General features: G+C 40.8%; 1 protein-coding gene across 1 annotated transcript in view; it reads left to right on the forward strand.

The window, feature by feature from the left end:
- Window positions 1-11596, forward strand: part of TPD52L1 (tumor protein D52-like 1) — a 67011-nt gene extending 55415 nt beyond the window's left edge. The window contains exons 7-8 of the mRNA XM_018563807.1: window positions 5753-5813; window positions 11354-11596. Coding sequence (XP_018419309.1) covers window positions 5753-5813; window positions 11354-11482 — 190 coding nt within the window. The 3' untranslated portion in view covers window positions 11483-11596. The remainder of the gene's footprint in view (window positions 1-5752; window positions 5814-11353) is intronic.
- The last annotated feature ends 6275 nt before the right edge of the window (window positions 11597-17871 follow it).

The following is a 17871-nucleotide window of genomic DNA, read 5'->3' on the forward strand; positions in this document are numbered from 1 at the left end:
CACTGCACTGTTGCCCTTCTGTTGTCTTGTACCAGTCTTGCCACTCTCCGTTCTGCCCTAACATTGACAAGTCGCTGACGGCCACAATTCGCATGTTCAGACCCAGATTTTCAGCTGACAGTCCAGTCTTTAAAAACTTTAACAACAGCTGCTCTTGAACATTTAACGAATTCTGCTGTTTTGCTGATACTCGCTCCATGGCTCCGAGTGCCAACAATCATCCCACGTTCAAAGGCTGTTAAATCGTGTTGTTTACCCATATCTTCAGAAAAAAAATCACTTCTACTGTCGTGGTAAACAACCCACTTCCCTATTTATAATGGTCTGGCCTTCTAGCAACTTCAGCGCTAAATCATAGCTAATTATAGCTAATTTGCCTACAAACGTCAGGTTGTCATAATAATCTGGACACTCAGTGTAGAGTCTTACAAATCCTTGCAGGTCAAGATTTTCCCTGAGGACTTACAGGTAGCTGTCATAACTCCCATGTTAAGGGAGACCATTTCAGATCTTATTGGTGCATACAAGCTTAAAGATAGAGGAGCAACCTATAACTTCCACAAGCTACCAGTCTAGGATCCCTTTGAGGCCTTAAGACCAATAAAAGTGTTCACATGCCCACACCAGTCGTTTTGTACGCAGACTGGGAAACTGATAAACTATTAACACCTCCCAAACATTTTGTAATTCGATACATATTTGAGAAGGCCTTAAACAAAAAGTGGGCCGTTTCCACAGTTAATCCCACCGTAACAAATCACTGATGATTCATGTAGAGGAATGCGCCAATATTTAAGGATCCAATGAACAGACATTTAGAGACTCTCTCTAAAGCCTTGTTTTTGCTTGCAGGCTCTGCATTGCAACCTGCCATGGCTGTGATGTTTGTTTGTCAAACATTAGGGGATGGACAAAACTCATGGCAAGGGACAATATTTGTTTGGAGCTGCCTTGAACACCATCATCAAGGATGTCACAGGAGGTAAGAGTACTCATCTATCCCAGCAAAAGAAGTCTAGGCCTCAGGCCTGGAAAAAATCTCCCCTTCTGAGTCCAAGGAAAGTTCCTTCCATTACTCTCAGGCAGATCCTAAGCCAGTTGCCCAGTTTCACCGCAAGTCATGAGCCCCTAAATCCTCCAAACCTGCAGTCCCTCGGCATGAAGGGATGCCTCCAATTTCCAAAGTGGGGACATCTGTTAGCCATTGCAGATATCTGGATGGACTGCACCTCAAGCACCTGAGCAAGGGAAATGGTTTTAATGGCCTCAAACTAAAGTTCTGTTCCTCGTTTCATGTCCTCCAATCTTCTTGTGTCACTGTTCAGATTAGCAGACATTTATGTAGCCCTTGCAGGTCTTCTGGAGCAAGAGGTTATCACTCCATTATGTGCATTATATTCCAACCTTTCCACATTTCCAAAGCCAAAAAGGGGCATTTGTTCCATTTTGGATCTCAATCCCTAAATGTCTTCATTCAGGTTCCAGTATTCAGTGTGGAATCCAGCCGGTCAATCATAGGCTTCCTTTATCAGGGAGACATTGTAGCTTGTTTATACATCAAACACATGTATACTGTACACACAATATATGCTTAGTTTTCCAGTATGTCAGTGATTCCTTCCCTCAGCACTTCCAGTCTGTGGCCCTGCCATTCAGTCTCTCTTTTGCACACCATGTATTCACCAAGCATCTTTGCCTTGTCTTGTTCCCTCCCAGGGCACCCCCACTATAGGTTATCTGGACCACCTCCTGTTGAGGATTGGGACAGTGTGAGTGTGGACAGTTTAGATTTTTAAAAGCTTCAGTTGGATCCTGAACCTCCAGAAGTCTGCGTTGGAACCAACTCATTACTTGGAATATCTGGGTCTAGTCCTGGGCACATCTCAAGCCACAGTTTTCCTTCCACCAGAAAAACTTTGCCCCCAGGCACAGACTCTTCAGTCCAAGAGTCAACCAATTCTTCCTTTATGCATGTGAGTCATGGGGCTGTTAGGCTTTTTCTTAGGGTCCCATTTGCCCAGTTTCTTACCAGGGCCAATGCAGCTCAACATCTTGGCAGTGTGAGACAAATCTGTACAGTGAATAAAACTATTTGCCTGAGACCAAGTTATCACTAGCCCTGTGATTTAGGAATCAAGCTCTGGAGTTGAGGAAATCCATCTTTCCAATATGGATGCTGGAGGAATTCCAATCAACATTCTGAAGTTTTGAACAATTTGGTTGTCCTTACAACGCTGGACTTGCAGGTCTTCTGATCCAGTCTGACAATACCATGGCAGAGGTGTTGTAAGGAACCGGATCTGAACCCAGGGCCTCTGCTGTAGCTCTGAAATTCTCAGTTAAACCTAATGTCTGCTGAACTCTGAACTTCTTGCTCCTCCCTTGCATTTCCTATTTAAGCCATGCCTCTGCACTTCCTGTTTGCCAGATTATTGTGCTCCTGCCATTATTGCTCCTGCTCCCTCTGTGCTACAATCTACTCATACTGCTACCCGTGTACCGACCTTTGGCTGCTGATTCACCGACTACTCTCATCGTCTGCTGCTTCATACCCGATACCTTTTGGCGACTGACCTCGGCTTGTTTGCTGACTACGCTTCTGCCTGCTCCTACACTACTACCGTCTGCTTGTGTACCGAACCCGGCTGTTATACCACAAATTTGCCTGATGTTTCAGCTACTGGACTCCAAGTCTGATCCCAGATCGTAACAGGTGTACATTATTCACCAGGAAGGAGCCAGAAATCTTGTCACAGCAAGGGAAGTAGAAAGGATCCTGTCCTGAGAAGAACTTGACCTTCCAGCCTTGTTCATATTTCAGGTGTGGACAATTGGCAGGCAGACTTCCTCAGGTAGCAGAGCCTGGACCCAGGGTAATGGTTTCTAAACCTGGAAGTGTCCCGGAACCTGTGTCACAGGTGGGGGGATACAGAATATGGACCTCCTAGCCTCCAGGTTCAACATCAAACTAAGCAAGTTTGTCTCTAGGTACAGAGATCCTCTGGTAGCATCAGTAGATGCTGTGGTGGCTCTGTGGGATTAGTACAACATATTCTATGCCTTTCCTCCACTGAAACTCCATCCTTGTCTGCTCTGCAGGATTGCAATGCAGGGCATTCTGGTGATCCTCATAGCCTTAAACTGACCTAGGCAGAAGTGCTATTCTAACCTGATCAGACTCCTGGCAGACTCTTTGTTGGCTGTTTCAGACTGACTGGATCTTCTATTCCAAGGACCAGCTTACCATCCTTCACCACAGTCATTGCTTGATGGCATGGCTGTTGATGTCTAGGTTACAGGATTACAGGACAGGGCACTCTCCGACTTGGTGATACTTACAATGTTAAAAGCTAAAAAGTCCCAGATGATCTACCATCGCACATGGAAGGTATACGTCACTTGGTTTTAGGAAAGAAATTCCCATCCCAGGAAATGCTCTGTGGGAAAAATGTTCTTTTTTTTAGTCTGGCTTGGTTCAACAATTGTCCCTGACCCTATCAAGGGTGGGATGTCAGCATTGGCAATCAAATTCAATAGAACAATAGCCCCCCATTCTTTGATTAGGACTTGTATGCAGGGTATCTCTTATGCAGCTCCCACAGTGTGTGCACCTCCAGTTCCACAAAATTTACATCTGGTTCTCTTGAATCTTCAAAAATTACCGTTTATCCTGTCAGGGATATTCCACTTTCCACTCTCACTCACAAGGTCTCATTCTTTGCTGTCATCACCGCTTCAAGGCGTGTTCTTGAACTGGCAGCTAAAAAACAAGGACAAGGTGGTTTTGGGGCCTAGAGCCTCATTTCTTTCCAAGCTAGTTCTAGCTTTTCACCCCCAACAAGGTCATTGTGCTTCCATCCTTCTGTCTAACCCCAGTACATTAGAATGAGATTTCCCTACATTGTTCTGATGTAATTCGTGCTGTGCTTGTCTACCTTAAGCCACTGCTTCCATTAGAAAGACTGACTCCCTCTTTGCAATTCCTGATGGCCCCTGCAAAGGTTTCCTGTCTCGGCAGGGCTCTGAGGTGTGGCAGAGATGTGTAAATCCCAGAATGTCTATGGACATTACTAGGGATGTTCAGATACCAGTGCCGATACTTGGCATTTTCACGAGAACTACCAGGGTTGCAGCTGGGACCTGGCCCTGGCGCCCCACTACTGTCCTGAAATCATTAGTCAAACAATTCATCCCCACACCGCTACCGCCTCACGTATCACTTCTCCCTCCCTTTTAGATTGTAAGTCCTCAGGGGCAGGGCCCTCCTTACCATCTTGTCTTGAATTGTATTGTGATTGTAATGTCTTCCTTACATTGTAAAGCGCTGCACAAACTGTTGGTGCTATAGAAATCCTATATAATAATAATAATTAGTCTGTATTGTTTTAGAAAAACTGTCACATGACACTAAATAGAAATGTATCAGTACTTGTATCTGTGAGTACTTGGACAAGTATCAGTACTAGTACTTAAAAAAATGGTATTGGTGCATCCCTTTATTTATAAAAACAAAATCATACATGAAAACAGAGATGTACAAATCCCAGGAGCTCCGTGTGCTCCTTAAAAATGACAGCTGCCTCCTAACTTTTGAGTTTTTCTCTAGCCTAGTCTTGGAGCTGGAAAAGTATCTGTACATGTACTTGTATCAAGTACGGTACTTGGTATCTGAACATCCCTAATTAAAACAAATCCTTTCGCAAGCAAAATGGCTCTATTTTATCTATTCCTTCTGTGTATTCAGCAGCTTGCCTGGGCTTCAGCATAAACCGCAGCTTGGAGAGAAGTCAATGCCTTGTATACAGCCTGAGCCTATGATTCAGGGTCCTCCCCAGTCATGAAGAAAAAAGCATGTATTTTGGCATTTGCTCTATGATGATGGTCATCTGATACCTTATATATCTATTATTTACAATGTTTTATATAGATAGCCAGAGATCACATATGCACCTGCATAATATGAAAGCTAAAATGCCTGCTTTACTAGGATTAGCATTCTGTAATACATTTGCTGTATATTCTTTCTCATTATGGGCACTTTTGTGGTCAAATTGCAAATCGTTATCCACAAGTACTTTTCAGTTCTACATTTTACTTTTATTCAATTATTTTTACCGAAAATAATGTTTGGGAGAGATGTCGACGTATTTTAAATGCTAATGGTAAGAATTTAACCTGTGCCGTTATAACTAGATAGGTGCATTTCTCTGGCTGTTGGCTGTGTGATTTGGAGGAACTATGTGGAAACTATAAATAATTGACTTTGGTCTTACATTCAGGTAAAACAGGCTATGATGCTTAGAAGCTTTAGTCTGAAGTTTCCAAGAAAGGAATTTGAATTTATGACAAATTCCCTTTAACCTGATGTTTAGAGAGAGTACATAACTTAATTTATTCATGGGGGAGAGGGGGTATTACAGCTATATTTCTACTTCTTTATTCATCATTTTACACATACATGAACTTTTTTTTATTGTGTGGCTAAATCATAGTAAATATTCTTGTGTATTCTTTGCTTGTAACAAAAAAACATTTGCATGCACCACATGAGCATTAACATGTGATAGACATAGCTACACCTACTGCCATATTTAATAATGCAGAGCTTAGATTCTGCATTAGTGCAGTAACCTATCAAACTTTGGAGTTCTGCAACTACAGTAAACTGAAACCTGATTGGTAGTACACTGCCAAAGGCACTAAGTAATTAAATACCACAATGCTGTAATAACTAACTTTTTTTCTCTCCTAGAAATTCTCCTACATTCAAGTCTTTTGAGGAACGTGTTGAGAATACAGTAACTTCACTGAAGGTAAATTATGTCATTTGGTTTGCTCAACCAATTTACGCTGCAGAGTACTGTATTAAAAAAATGTCATGGTGAGAAATCTAGTGATGGGTGATTCACTGAGGGGTCCTCAAATCTAGTTTGAAGTTCAGCAAATCCAAATTTTGTGGGGCATTGAATCTCTGATCCTATTGAAGTCAATGGGAGGCTTAATCCTACTGTTAAATTCTGTCCATTCTCTGGGCTAACGGGCAGAGAACACAAAAAAAAATAGCACAACTCTCATGGACAGCATCAGCAACACTTTATTTTCGCATCACAAATCTTGGATGTGGAATTGATTTTTTTTTAACAATAGCTTGAATAAGGCAGCAGCAAAAAAATGCTTTTTGAGGTAGTTTTGGCTGCAACACTTTTTACTGATTTACCCGATTAATAAAATTAGGTTGAATGTGTGCAGATTCTCAATATTATAAAATCACCTGTATTGCGCTGTGCATAAACTGATTAATCCGTGCAAAATAAGCTAGAAATGTATAGATTATGTGTGATAACAGAAAACAAGTGCTTATAACTGTATATTTACAGTAAATAAAGTGCAAAGTAGTGAAGACACCTCTATCGCACTATGCCCAAAATATCTATACATCTATCAATACAAAATCAGCATTGCTGAGATAGATCATATGATCTATCTGTGTAAGAAGGCAAAAATCATATCAATCAGACCGTAGATTCCCAGTTGTATAAAGTGCAAATATGTGCATTAAACATTATATTAAGTGCATAAATGCCATGTGTCTTCAAATTAATTATATTAAAAAGTCCAAATTCTTAGATGAATAAAACGTGTTATTGAAAAACTTTGATCGCAAAATGACACCATGCTTTTTCTTTTCAGTAGTGGTGCACATTAAATCCATAAAGTGTCGCCGTGCTCCTTATTTCTCTCTAACACACTCACCAGATGGCTCTTAATATTGCGTTTGTACCAAAAAAAAAGTCACTGATTTTGATTAACTTCTTACAAAATTATCCCATTCAGATAGCTTTAACTTTCTCTTCTCACTCCCTCCGTTTATTCCTCAGTGAGTAGCTCCTTTTCACTGGCAGCAAGATCTATGCTTTGATCCACTCGTGATGTCCTTTTCCTCCTTTCATAAACTCATACCATAGAGCAGTGGTTCTCAACCTGTGGGTCGGGACCCCCTCGGGGGTCGAATGACGATTTGCCAGGGGTCGCCTAGTCAAAAAAAAAAAAAACACCATAGGAATGCATAGCTAGATTCCTATTGGCTATTTCACTTTGCAAAAGCCAATAGCAAACTAGCTATTGCAACCGCCCTCTGATGCTGCCAATCAGCAGAGGGGGACCTGAAGTTCGGCACGTGGAGCTGCGAACACGCCCGAGCCCATCCCTATCAGTGACAGTACTGCGGAGTATGTACCTCATACGTTATATAGCCACACACTTTAAATCCAATTCTTCTAGTTCCAGCTGCAGAGCCCGGTCCGGTCTTTGCCTATAGCAGTGGTTCTCAACCTGTGGGTCGCTGTGCAAGGTGAGAGTCCTCCTCAGCTCTCTCCTAGCGCAGCAGTGTCAGTTCTCCCGCCACGCCTCCAGATGTCGCTGCAGCAGCCGCGTCATCCCTAAATTTTACCTTTGGGGGTCACCACAACTTGGCAAATATTACCAAGGGGTCCCAGCCCTAGAAAGGTTGAGAACCACTGCCATAGAGTTTCCTGTTGTTTTTTAAAAGGCATGTTATCTTTATAGCCTGTGTCTTCTCTTCACACTAAGAATAGGCAGACGCAAGCCATAAGAATAACATCATGGATATGATTTGTGCCTTCTTACACAGATAGATCATACGATATATCACATTCATGCTGATTTTGTATTGATAGATGTATAGATATTTTGGGCATAGTGCAATAGAGGTGTCTTCACTACTTTGCACTAATTTGCATTTTATTTACTGTAAATATACAGTTATAGGCACTTATTTTTTTCCCCGCATAGACTTTATACATTTCTAGCTTATTTTGCACAGATTAATCAGCTTAGGTGCAGCACAATGCAGGTGATTTTATAGTATTGAGAAAGTGTATACACTTTTGTGGTTTACGCAGCTTGCAGTTATAGATTATAGAATAATTACAACATGCTAACACAGATTTATTTATTTATATTAGGGATGTTCAGAAACCAAGTACCGTACTCGGTACAAGTACAGATACTTTTCCAACTCCAAGACTAGACTAGAGAAAAACTCAAAAGTTATGAGGCAGCTGTCATTTGTAAGGAGCATACAGGGCTCCTGGGATTTGTGCATTCCTGTTTTACTGTGATTTTTTTTTTTAAATAAATATATATAAGTGATGCACCAATATCATTTTTTTCAAGTACAAGTACTGATACATTTTTGTTTATTGTCATGTGACAGTTTTTCTAAAACAATACAGACTAATGATTTCAGGACCATTGAGGAGTGCCCGAGCCAGGTCCCAGCTGCAACCCTAGTAGTTCTCATGAAAATGCCAAGTATCTGCACTGGAGCAAATTTCAAGTTTCATCAGCTTCATACAACGTACTTTTTAACCCCTTTTTGCACAGAAAAGCGCACACGGAAATAAATTATATAAACTGTATTAGCACTACGGTACAGATTGTGGAATGCTTCAGCCTTGAGCAGATGGTATATAAAAACATGCATGGATTTTGAGGAAATGTGATACAAAAAGTAGTACAAAATGTGAAGGCAATAAGCTGTTACGATGTTGCCATGGAAACCTCTTCCAGAGCTTTATAGAATTACAGTAGGTTTAAACAATGCCTTCATGCACAATAAATAGTTATATCTTTGGTTTACTCTGGCGGAAAAATTAAATTTCATCACACGGTGCACTTACTAATGCTGCTGACTACAGCTGTATCTGTATGATGTTGTATGCATTATGCAGAGGTGCATTATTTTATAATTTCATAATATAAATGTAATATGCATATGTGCTACATAGGAAAATGAAAGTATATATTGAAAGTGTATGTAAACGCAATCATTTTACTTTTTCACAGTTTGTTTTTAGTGTATGAAAGGGTTAGAACCTGTCAGTTTTTTTATTGCTACCGGTGTACCCACTGGGGAGATTTATTCTCTGTTTATACTGGTGACTTTTATAACTGAGACCCAAAGTTTGACTTGCTACTGGGCCAGAAATAAAGGGGGAATCTTGCAAAGGAGATTTTTTTTTATGTTTAATAAAAAAATTCCTTTACTGTGCCAAAATCTCTTCCAACTTTCTGTTGTATCTTGACACAGGAATTAAATGAACATCTCATCTCATGACATGGACTGCAAAAAAAGCATTGTCAGGGATTTTAACCATTCCTATCCCTGTCCAAACAAAGAAATTGGCAAACATTTTTTAAAATCAGGGCACCCCTTATAAATATGAAAAATCTCGAGGCAGCCCCAGTCTAAAATTTAAAATGCATCAATTAAAAAAAGAAAATGACGTGTGCGCTCCTCAATATACATACCACACTGTTATTCTAGATAGGGGTCTGATATGGGTTTTTACGGGGAAGCCTACACACACACAAAAAAAGAAAATGATGTTGGTTTCCCTCTGACACATTAGGAGACCCTTTCACATCAGGAACCACTTTCTAATCCTTCCACCTCCACTGTTATAAACATCCAATTTTTTTATTATTTTTTATAACCTTTTTATTCTGTGCAACCTACCCCCTGCCTCAGTTCTCATTTAGGTGAAAATTATGCTTCGATCTCCTGCTGCAGCCTCGTAGGATATGTGATGTTGGAGCCATGCAATTAATGCAGGGCATTGGAGTGAATGGGCGCTTAGTCTTTTTTATTTAACTTACTTCTTGTGTTTGTAATGCCTCCCGGCATAACAATGTGACATATGCCAGGACGCATTACTTTCCACCATTCATAGAACTATATCTAAACAGACACAGCAGCGGATCGTGTACATGTGCAGACAGAGGTCTTGCGCCGTATTAGTTTAAATGTTGTTCTATGAATGGTGGAAAGTAATGCCTCCTGGCATATATCACATTGGTATGCCAGGAGGCAATACATACACAGGAAGTACGTTAAATAAAAAAAGACTAAGGGCCCGTTCACACCAATGCCCTGCATTAATCGCACGGTTCCGTGCCATTAATGCACAGTACCATGACATTAACATGCAGTACTGCGCAGCGCACCAACCAGTGTAGCAGGTGAAATTCAAATATGCAGCTGCAGGTGCATTGCATAGCCATTTATTTGAATGCCACCCCAAACACACTTCCCGGCCACAATGTGCTCAACTGTGCTACAACGTGCGGTACTGCAAAAACATGCATTGCAGTATGGTTGAAAAGTGCATGCGCTATTTTTCAACCACACTGCAGCGCACAGTATTGCGACACGTGCCCTAACTGCAGAGCCTGCATACATATGTCAAAAGAATAGGAATACCAGGAAAAAGGATGCAACTGATGGTATAGAATTGTAAATGACCACAGTGCAGGGAAAACGTCTGCTGGATTTTACAGAAAACTAAAGTGTTTGCGATGATGAACATAGGAGTAAGAATGATTCCAGAACAGTGCCTTAACCCAGTACCCTAGACCCTAATAATAACCACTCCACTTTTGTCAATTTGTACCTTTGCTGAGGACATGCATGTAAACATTTCTTACTGTATATCTGTTACATTTCCCACAAGGGTGGATTGCTTGTAGTTGTCAGTGCCCTTGGAGGGGAGGGGGGAGCAATTCACCAAGGTGGAATTCAGTTGTATCACCATATATACTGCAGTCCAATACCAACAGTTATTAGCTTTAGAAATTTGTATTAATTTATCTTATCTTGGAAGGCTTTGGTAATGGCACTGATTTAACCCAATTGTTGCTGTACTGGGCCTAAATTTCTCCCATCAGCCTGCAATTTTAGACTGAAAATCACAGGATTTGCTGATTTTGTATAACACACGTATTCCAGAATGTGAAATCAAATGTGCCATATTTAAGAGAATCACTGCCGTAAGGATATGGAGATGAATCTGCCCTGAATTCTCATGTGGCATCAGGAAAGCACATAAAGCAATAAAAACGTTGTCAGATGTTATAACAAAAACAATTCACAAATGTACAAAAATGTGTTATTGTCTGTGTCATTGTTGTATAGGTTGCCCATCGCTTCCTGTCCTGACAGGAAGGGAGGAAAAACCTCCTCACTAAGGACACAGACAGCAAAACAAACTGACAAAGGATTCTAGCCCTTCCCCACTTTATCAAAAACTAAATAAAAAGTATTGGCAGGAGTTGGGCTTAAGAAACATTAAGCAAAGGGAGGGCAGGTAAAAAATAAGGATTTAGGGCCTATTCTTCCTGGAGTGCTGTGCTAAACACATAATAACGTGTGCTTAGCGCAATGCTCCAGTGTGAATGAGCCCTTGCTGAATGTCGTAGGTAAAACTGTTGTGGTTAAGCCAAAACATTGTTTTATAATAATGGCAATTATTCATTGATTTTACGGTTCCAGGCTAAAGTAGGAGCAACAAACCAAACCCAGGGAAGCTTTGAAGAAGTTCTGAGCTCTACTGCTCATGCTAGCGCCCAGAGTTCATTGGCTGGCAGCCTTCTGCCTGAAGCTGAGGAAGAACTACAGTGATGACATCTACAAATAATACATATAGCTGCTCAGTCAACACCTTGCAAAGTACTGTCATAAAACCAGAAATGTGTGTTTTTGTTTCCCTCCAATAAAAGGTAATGGAGTATATTTTTCCGTTCTGAACCAAACAGAATAATGTCCCCTAGTATAGGGGTATAGGGGACATTAAGTAGTAATTCAATATATTTTTATCTTAAAGGATGAGGTATCTTCTGAAGAGATTTATGGACTAAAGGGACAACTACACTTGTGATTTTGCTTGTAGAAAAGGCACATAACATTAAAGTATATTTCCACTTTCGGGGACACATTTGGAACCCCCGTTTGTTATGTGTTCCTATACACACAGGATACCGAAAAATATTTTTTATAAAATATTTTTTACCTTTTAGGTGTATTTGAAGCTGGCCTTTGTGCAGACTGCAAGCTTCAATTTCAAAGCACCAGGAAACTCTGTCTGTCCCCATAGTAAGACTGGGGACACATTTCCTCTCATTAGCATACAAAGCTTCTAGATTTTTTTTCTCCCTTTCTTAGAACAGACATTGTTCAACTCTAGTTTATAACTGATAATGAGATCTGCCAGGACAGTACAGACAGGTTTAATTAGGTTAAACATTAGCTCCCCAACCCCTTGCATTTCAAGGAAAATTCAGTTTAGTGACCAACGTTTCTTTCAGCAAGTTATACGGAAGCAGCCATTTTTATATGCTATGATATGCTACGTACATGAGAACATGAAATTGTGTATGAGAAAATAAAATAAGTGTTATCCCAATTTAGCTGCAAAAGTGGAAATACACTTTAAGCAAAGATTTAAAACCCAAATGAACTCAGTTTAAATCAGCCAAATACATTCTGGGTGCATGAAAGCAAATGGTGTTTAATATCTTCCAGTCTGTTTCTTTTCTAAAGCAGCTATATATAGCTTCAGGAGAAGAGCCAAATCTGATGTTCTCTAAGGACTTGGGGTGACAAGCATTACAGTTCACGGTTAAGGGTGAGCTGCACCAGAATACTACATTGTTCAATGGCTTAGCTATGCAAGAGATTATTATTTATTAATATTATTACTGTTATTTTATATAGCACTGACAAATTATGCCGGGCTTTACAATAACATCAGCCCCTGCCCTCAAGGAGCTTGCAATCTAAGGTCCCTATCTCACATGCATTCATACGAGGGCCAATTTAGACAGGAGCCAATTAACCTTGTATTTGCTTGTGGGCATAAGCTTTTACAGTTCAGTTGAACCCTCAGTTTAAATCAACTAAATATATTCCAGATGCATAAAAAAAAAAAGATAGCTGGCCATACACCTGTAGATTATCTGCAGATTTTCTATGGTAAGATGGAAAAAGTGCCACAGATTCCTCCAACTACGCTAAACTGTGTGGATGGAGGAATCTTCCACTGGGCCAAGCTTCAGTATCTTGCTAGTCGGCCCTGCTGGCTCTCAAAATATCTGAACAATGCCTGCATCCAATCAGATTGTTCAGGTATTTTCACAGCCAGTGGGGCCAACTAGCAAGATACTGAAGCTTGGCCCAGTGGGAGATTCCTCCATCCACACAGTTTAGTGTAGATGGAGGAATCTGTTGCACTTTTTACATCTGACCATAGAAAATCTGCAGAAAATCTGTAGGTGTATGGCCAGCTTTATAGTTTATTTTCTTTTTAAAGCAGCTGTAGTGCCAGCAGAAAAGCCTGTCCTCTGCCAGAATGCTGCAGAGTGGGACACTTGCTATCTGTGGTGAAGAAGTGGTCTCTATGAAGAGATCCCTAACGAGTCACTATAGCTCTTCGAACAACAAAGCTCATGCTCCCTAATTATGGAGCTATAACTCTAACTCAGTAGGGGGTGTGTCAGAACCTCTACAAAGAGATCACTGCTTCCCCACATTAGACTTTAATAAGAAAACAAACTTTAAGACATTGAACACCTTTTGCTTTCATGCACCTAAAGTTTAGCTAGGCTCTAAAAGCTCATGCCCACAAGCGAATAAAACCTCCTGCTGAGCATTTAAAACAATGTAGCATTCTGTTTGCAGCTCATCCTCATCAGTGAACTGTAAAGCTTGCTCACCCCAGCAAGTCCTTAGAGGACATTAGATTTGACTATCTGTCTGATCAATGACTACTAAACCATCTGATGATACAAAAATAATAGCAGTGATTAATTCCAGTTGGTGCAAAGGCAAGGGAAAAAAATTGAAAAAAAAGGTAAGTCTATGTATTAATGTTTTTTTTCTTTTAACTCCAGAAATACATGCTATCAATAGTTTACAGAGAACACAAATGTTTCGGGGGGATGAGATTTATTTGTATATGTTTCTTTCCTCTGCACCTCTGTTACGCTCATCTTAGCACCAAATACCTCCTGTCCCAAAAGTATCCCTTTTAGAGCAAACCTGATCGCACTGCTCCTCCAGGGATCAGCAGGGGATTAAACCAGATGCTCGCCGGTCAGAGCATGCCCACACTTTGAAATCACCAGTCAGTCAAAACGTAGAAATCACCGGCCACACTGTATAGCACTGGAACTGCAGCATCACTGTGTCCATCCTTCTGATGCGTTTCATCCAGTCCTGGGCTTAGTCATAGAGGTAGATGCTTCAGATTGTTAATTAAAGTGTTCCAGCGTTATACAGTGTGCAGCCGGTGTTTTCTATGTTTTAAACCCATTGGAGAAGTTTTCTGATGAGATCCAGGCAGCAGACCGACCCCTAACATACTTGTTCAAAACTTTTGAACTCAAATTGTATTGTAAATTGTTTGAATACTGCATTTCTATACCCAATCCACAACTGTAATACCAAACTGAGCCATGTGTTCTACTTTGTGTCAGTATTTTAAGCTATATATCAGACACAGAATGTATGAAAGTTCAGGTTAAGTCAAACAGTAAAATGGCATTTCGTGTGCAATTGCAATGACCCCCTAGCCCTCAAACTATCACTGTGGTCCCAAATCAAAAGGTCATTAGCAAGTCTTGACGTCCATGACATGAACATCTTGGTTTGTACGAGCTATAAATTGAGGCTGTGGAGTTAATTATTTTACCTCGTTTATCCATTGGCATTGCGAATATCTGCTTTTTAACTTTATTCTGTCATGACTCAAATGTTATTGTCTAGGTATGACATCTTTGACCATCGAACATTATTGAATCTAAAAACAAAACCCCATTATAGGTGTTCCACCTTAACATATACCACACTGTTATAATGGATAGTCGAACCTCACATGCTAACACTTGTTAGCAAGTTGGAATAAATAATCTGCAGCATCCCTTCTCCTTGTAGAAAATGTATACGAGTTGATTTAACTCAGGCAGGATATTTTAGACAGATAATCTAATGCCACAACTCTATGTGCCAAATGCAGAGGTTTCGAAATGTTGGCAAGTTTAAAAGCACTTTTTCTAATTTATTTCAATAGATTTGTATCAATGGAGATTGTGTGACTGAAATTTCTATACTGTGTTTGTAACAAAGTTACTTGGAAAATGAAATATTTGCTTGATCAAATCATGTGGCAACTAGTATGCTTATGTTGCGTTACCTGTGAAGATTAAAATGAAAAATATTTTATAAAAATATGAAAAATAGTTAGATAAATAGTTATGTATACCAAACGAATATTCTTATTAAAAGATATCTTGGTTTCAGAGCAAGTGGTGTTTGAATTTGTATCATGTAGTATGCAAAGCACCGTACCTGTGTGTTAAAAGAAAATACAGAGACCACTATTACCAACTCGCCAGAAAATGCTAGTTTACCTGGCTTTGGTTTCAATACTTTTAAGTCACTGATGTGAAACAAGAGTACGGCAAATGAGGTCAGAACACCTAATTTGCATAACTGCTCTGGATCAGTGACTCAGATGGTTAAAAAAAAAAGAAGAAGAAGATGGAGCTGTTGCCAATAGCAGGTTTGGAAAAAAAAATTGTGCTAGGCTGCTATGCGCAATAAGTTCAATTTTTAATTGGAGGGTCACCATGACAGCCAGGCAAGCAGAGTAATTGCATCCTTTAATATATACTGCAACCCCTTGAGACTAGTGGTGCCTGCCTGGCATTTGAAACCACCACAACAGCCAAACTGGTCAAATGAGAATTTAAGGTTACCTTTAGTAACGTCAACCAACCATAAGCTATTCAGTTATCAAAATGACTGTCACTTTAATATCAATTGAGGGACAGAAGAATTCATAGACTGTTGTGTTATAATGCTGCCTATAGGAGCATTTAGACAAATGGCAAACAAAACAGTTGCAACCCAATATAACCCCTCCTACTCCCAGCATGCCTTAATTTTTAGCTAGTATCCAGGATGGACATCTTTGCTCTGCTGAGAAAAGTCTATGCTTTTTGCTAGCTATTTTACCTTTTTTTCTTCAAGATTCCTCAACAAGCTGTTTAGAGACTAGCTCATACACAGCTATCCGGATTTGCGTTTCCTCAGCAATAGTTTAGGAAACCATACTCATACCCTATTGGACTGAACAATTGTGGCGCTAGCCGGGTATGTGACCTTTAAGCACTGGGCTCTGCTTGTGGGGCTTTACAGACCCAAATGTACAATGTTAGCCAGGAAGTGCTTTCCAGATGCAGAGCTGTGGCACAACCACCAGGTGTGACCCTGTCTCTGAAGATTTAGGAGTAGCCCGTATGGGAGCAGCATCAGGCCCTACATTGTTGCTCCTCTGGGCGCCATTTGAAATCCCAGTTTTCCATAAGTTTATCTCGGCTGGTGTTAACTAAGTGACTGACTGTGCTTCTACATCTTCCCTTGCAGAATCCTTAATTCACCTACACCTGAGGAGTCGAAGGCAGCTGCTATTATGCAGAGAATGAAAGACTGTCTTCTGCTCTTATTGACGCAGTTTAAAAGGTTTAATTGCCCCACTTTAAAGCTTGAGGATCATTATGCAGTTTCTACCAAAACTGTCCTCAATATAGGCCAGTAAAGTGCATCAAGCCCGTTTCAAGTATTCCTTTATTGAGTCTGGATGAACCCGGATGAACTGGTTACTCCTCCCAAACGGTTGGCAGCCCTGTCCTTGTTTGAAGCAGACTGCCTCAACTGTGGATCCGGCAGCATCCCATCTTAAAGCTTTGAGGATCCTTGTGGAGGATGCGTCTATGTTTAAGGACCTCAATGACAAGCAATTGGAGGCCTTTTCTAAAACCTTCTCTTTGGCAGGCCCTGTCTTGCAACCTACTGTGACTGACACTTGTCTGCCCAACTTTAGGTGACTGGGCTAAGGCCATAAGAAGGGATCTGGTTACTCTGCAAGATGACCCCTTACTAAAAAATGTGTTCAGAGCTTATGCTAGCAGCCTTGGGCTTCTGCATAGACAGGTTGCTGGAGGTCTCCAATTTCATTGCCTGTATGGAGTTTCCTGTCAGTGAATATACAGAAGATTCTGCTGCTAAAGTGTTGGGCTGCACTGGACTCCCTTATCAAGGATGTCACTGAAGGCAAGAGTTTTCATTGGCCCCAGCAGAAGCGTATGGCTCAGCATGGGATGAGTCCCAGTCCCTTTCGTTACTCCCAGGCCTCAACCTCTGAAACCAAGCATGAGCCTGGTCCCCAGTCCGCACCTTATTCAGCATGAGAGTGTCCCCACTTTCCAAAGTGAGTGGGACATCTGTTAGCTGTTGCAGGCATTTTGTCAATCAGTATATCAGATGCTTAGGTGCAGGAGGTGGTTTCCAGAGGCTACAAGCTAGAATTCTATCAGCCCCCTCATTGATATACATCTCCCAAACTGCCTGTGTCATCACAGAGGTTAGCATGTCTGCATACAGCCCTCACTGGTCTTCTGCGGCAGGTGAACATTACCCCAGTAACTGTGGTTGAATGATTTCAGGGGGTTCTACTCAAACTTGTTCACAGTTCTCAAACCAAAGGGGGCATCCGTTCCATCTTGAATCCCAAATGCCTTAAATATCTTTATTCGGCCCAGAAATTTTGCAGCTCTATCCAGGCCCGGGATTCCCCACAAGGCCACCGAGGCCCGGCGGCAGGGCGCAGAGGGGCAGCAGCAGTGTCCTTGTGGGGAAGTTGCCCTCTCTACATTCAGTCCTGCTTTGCACAAGCAGGACTAAATGTAGAGTGAGGCAGCCGATTGTTCGTTTACATGTGACCTCGGCGATGTCGCCGAGATCACATGTACACAGTGTGCAGCTTCCCCCCTTCCCCCTGCACTTACACTTACCTAATAAAATAATTATAAAAAAATAAACAAGATAAAAAAAAGAAAATAATAATAATAAAAAAAAGAATTAAATAAAAAAAATAGTGATAAAAGTTTAAAAAAATAAACAGAAAAAAAAAAAAAAATTAAACGACCCCCGCCGCCCTGCCATTCTCCATT

The sequence above is a fragment of the Nanorana parkeri genome, unplaced genomic scaffold (assembly GCF_000935625.1).
Source record: "Nanorana parkeri isolate BGI_ZX_2015 unplaced genomic scaffold, ASM93562v1 scaffold699, whole genome shotgun sequence".
Lineage (NCBI taxonomy): Eukaryota > Metazoa > Chordata > Amphibia > Anura > Dicroglossidae > Nanorana > Nanorana parkeri.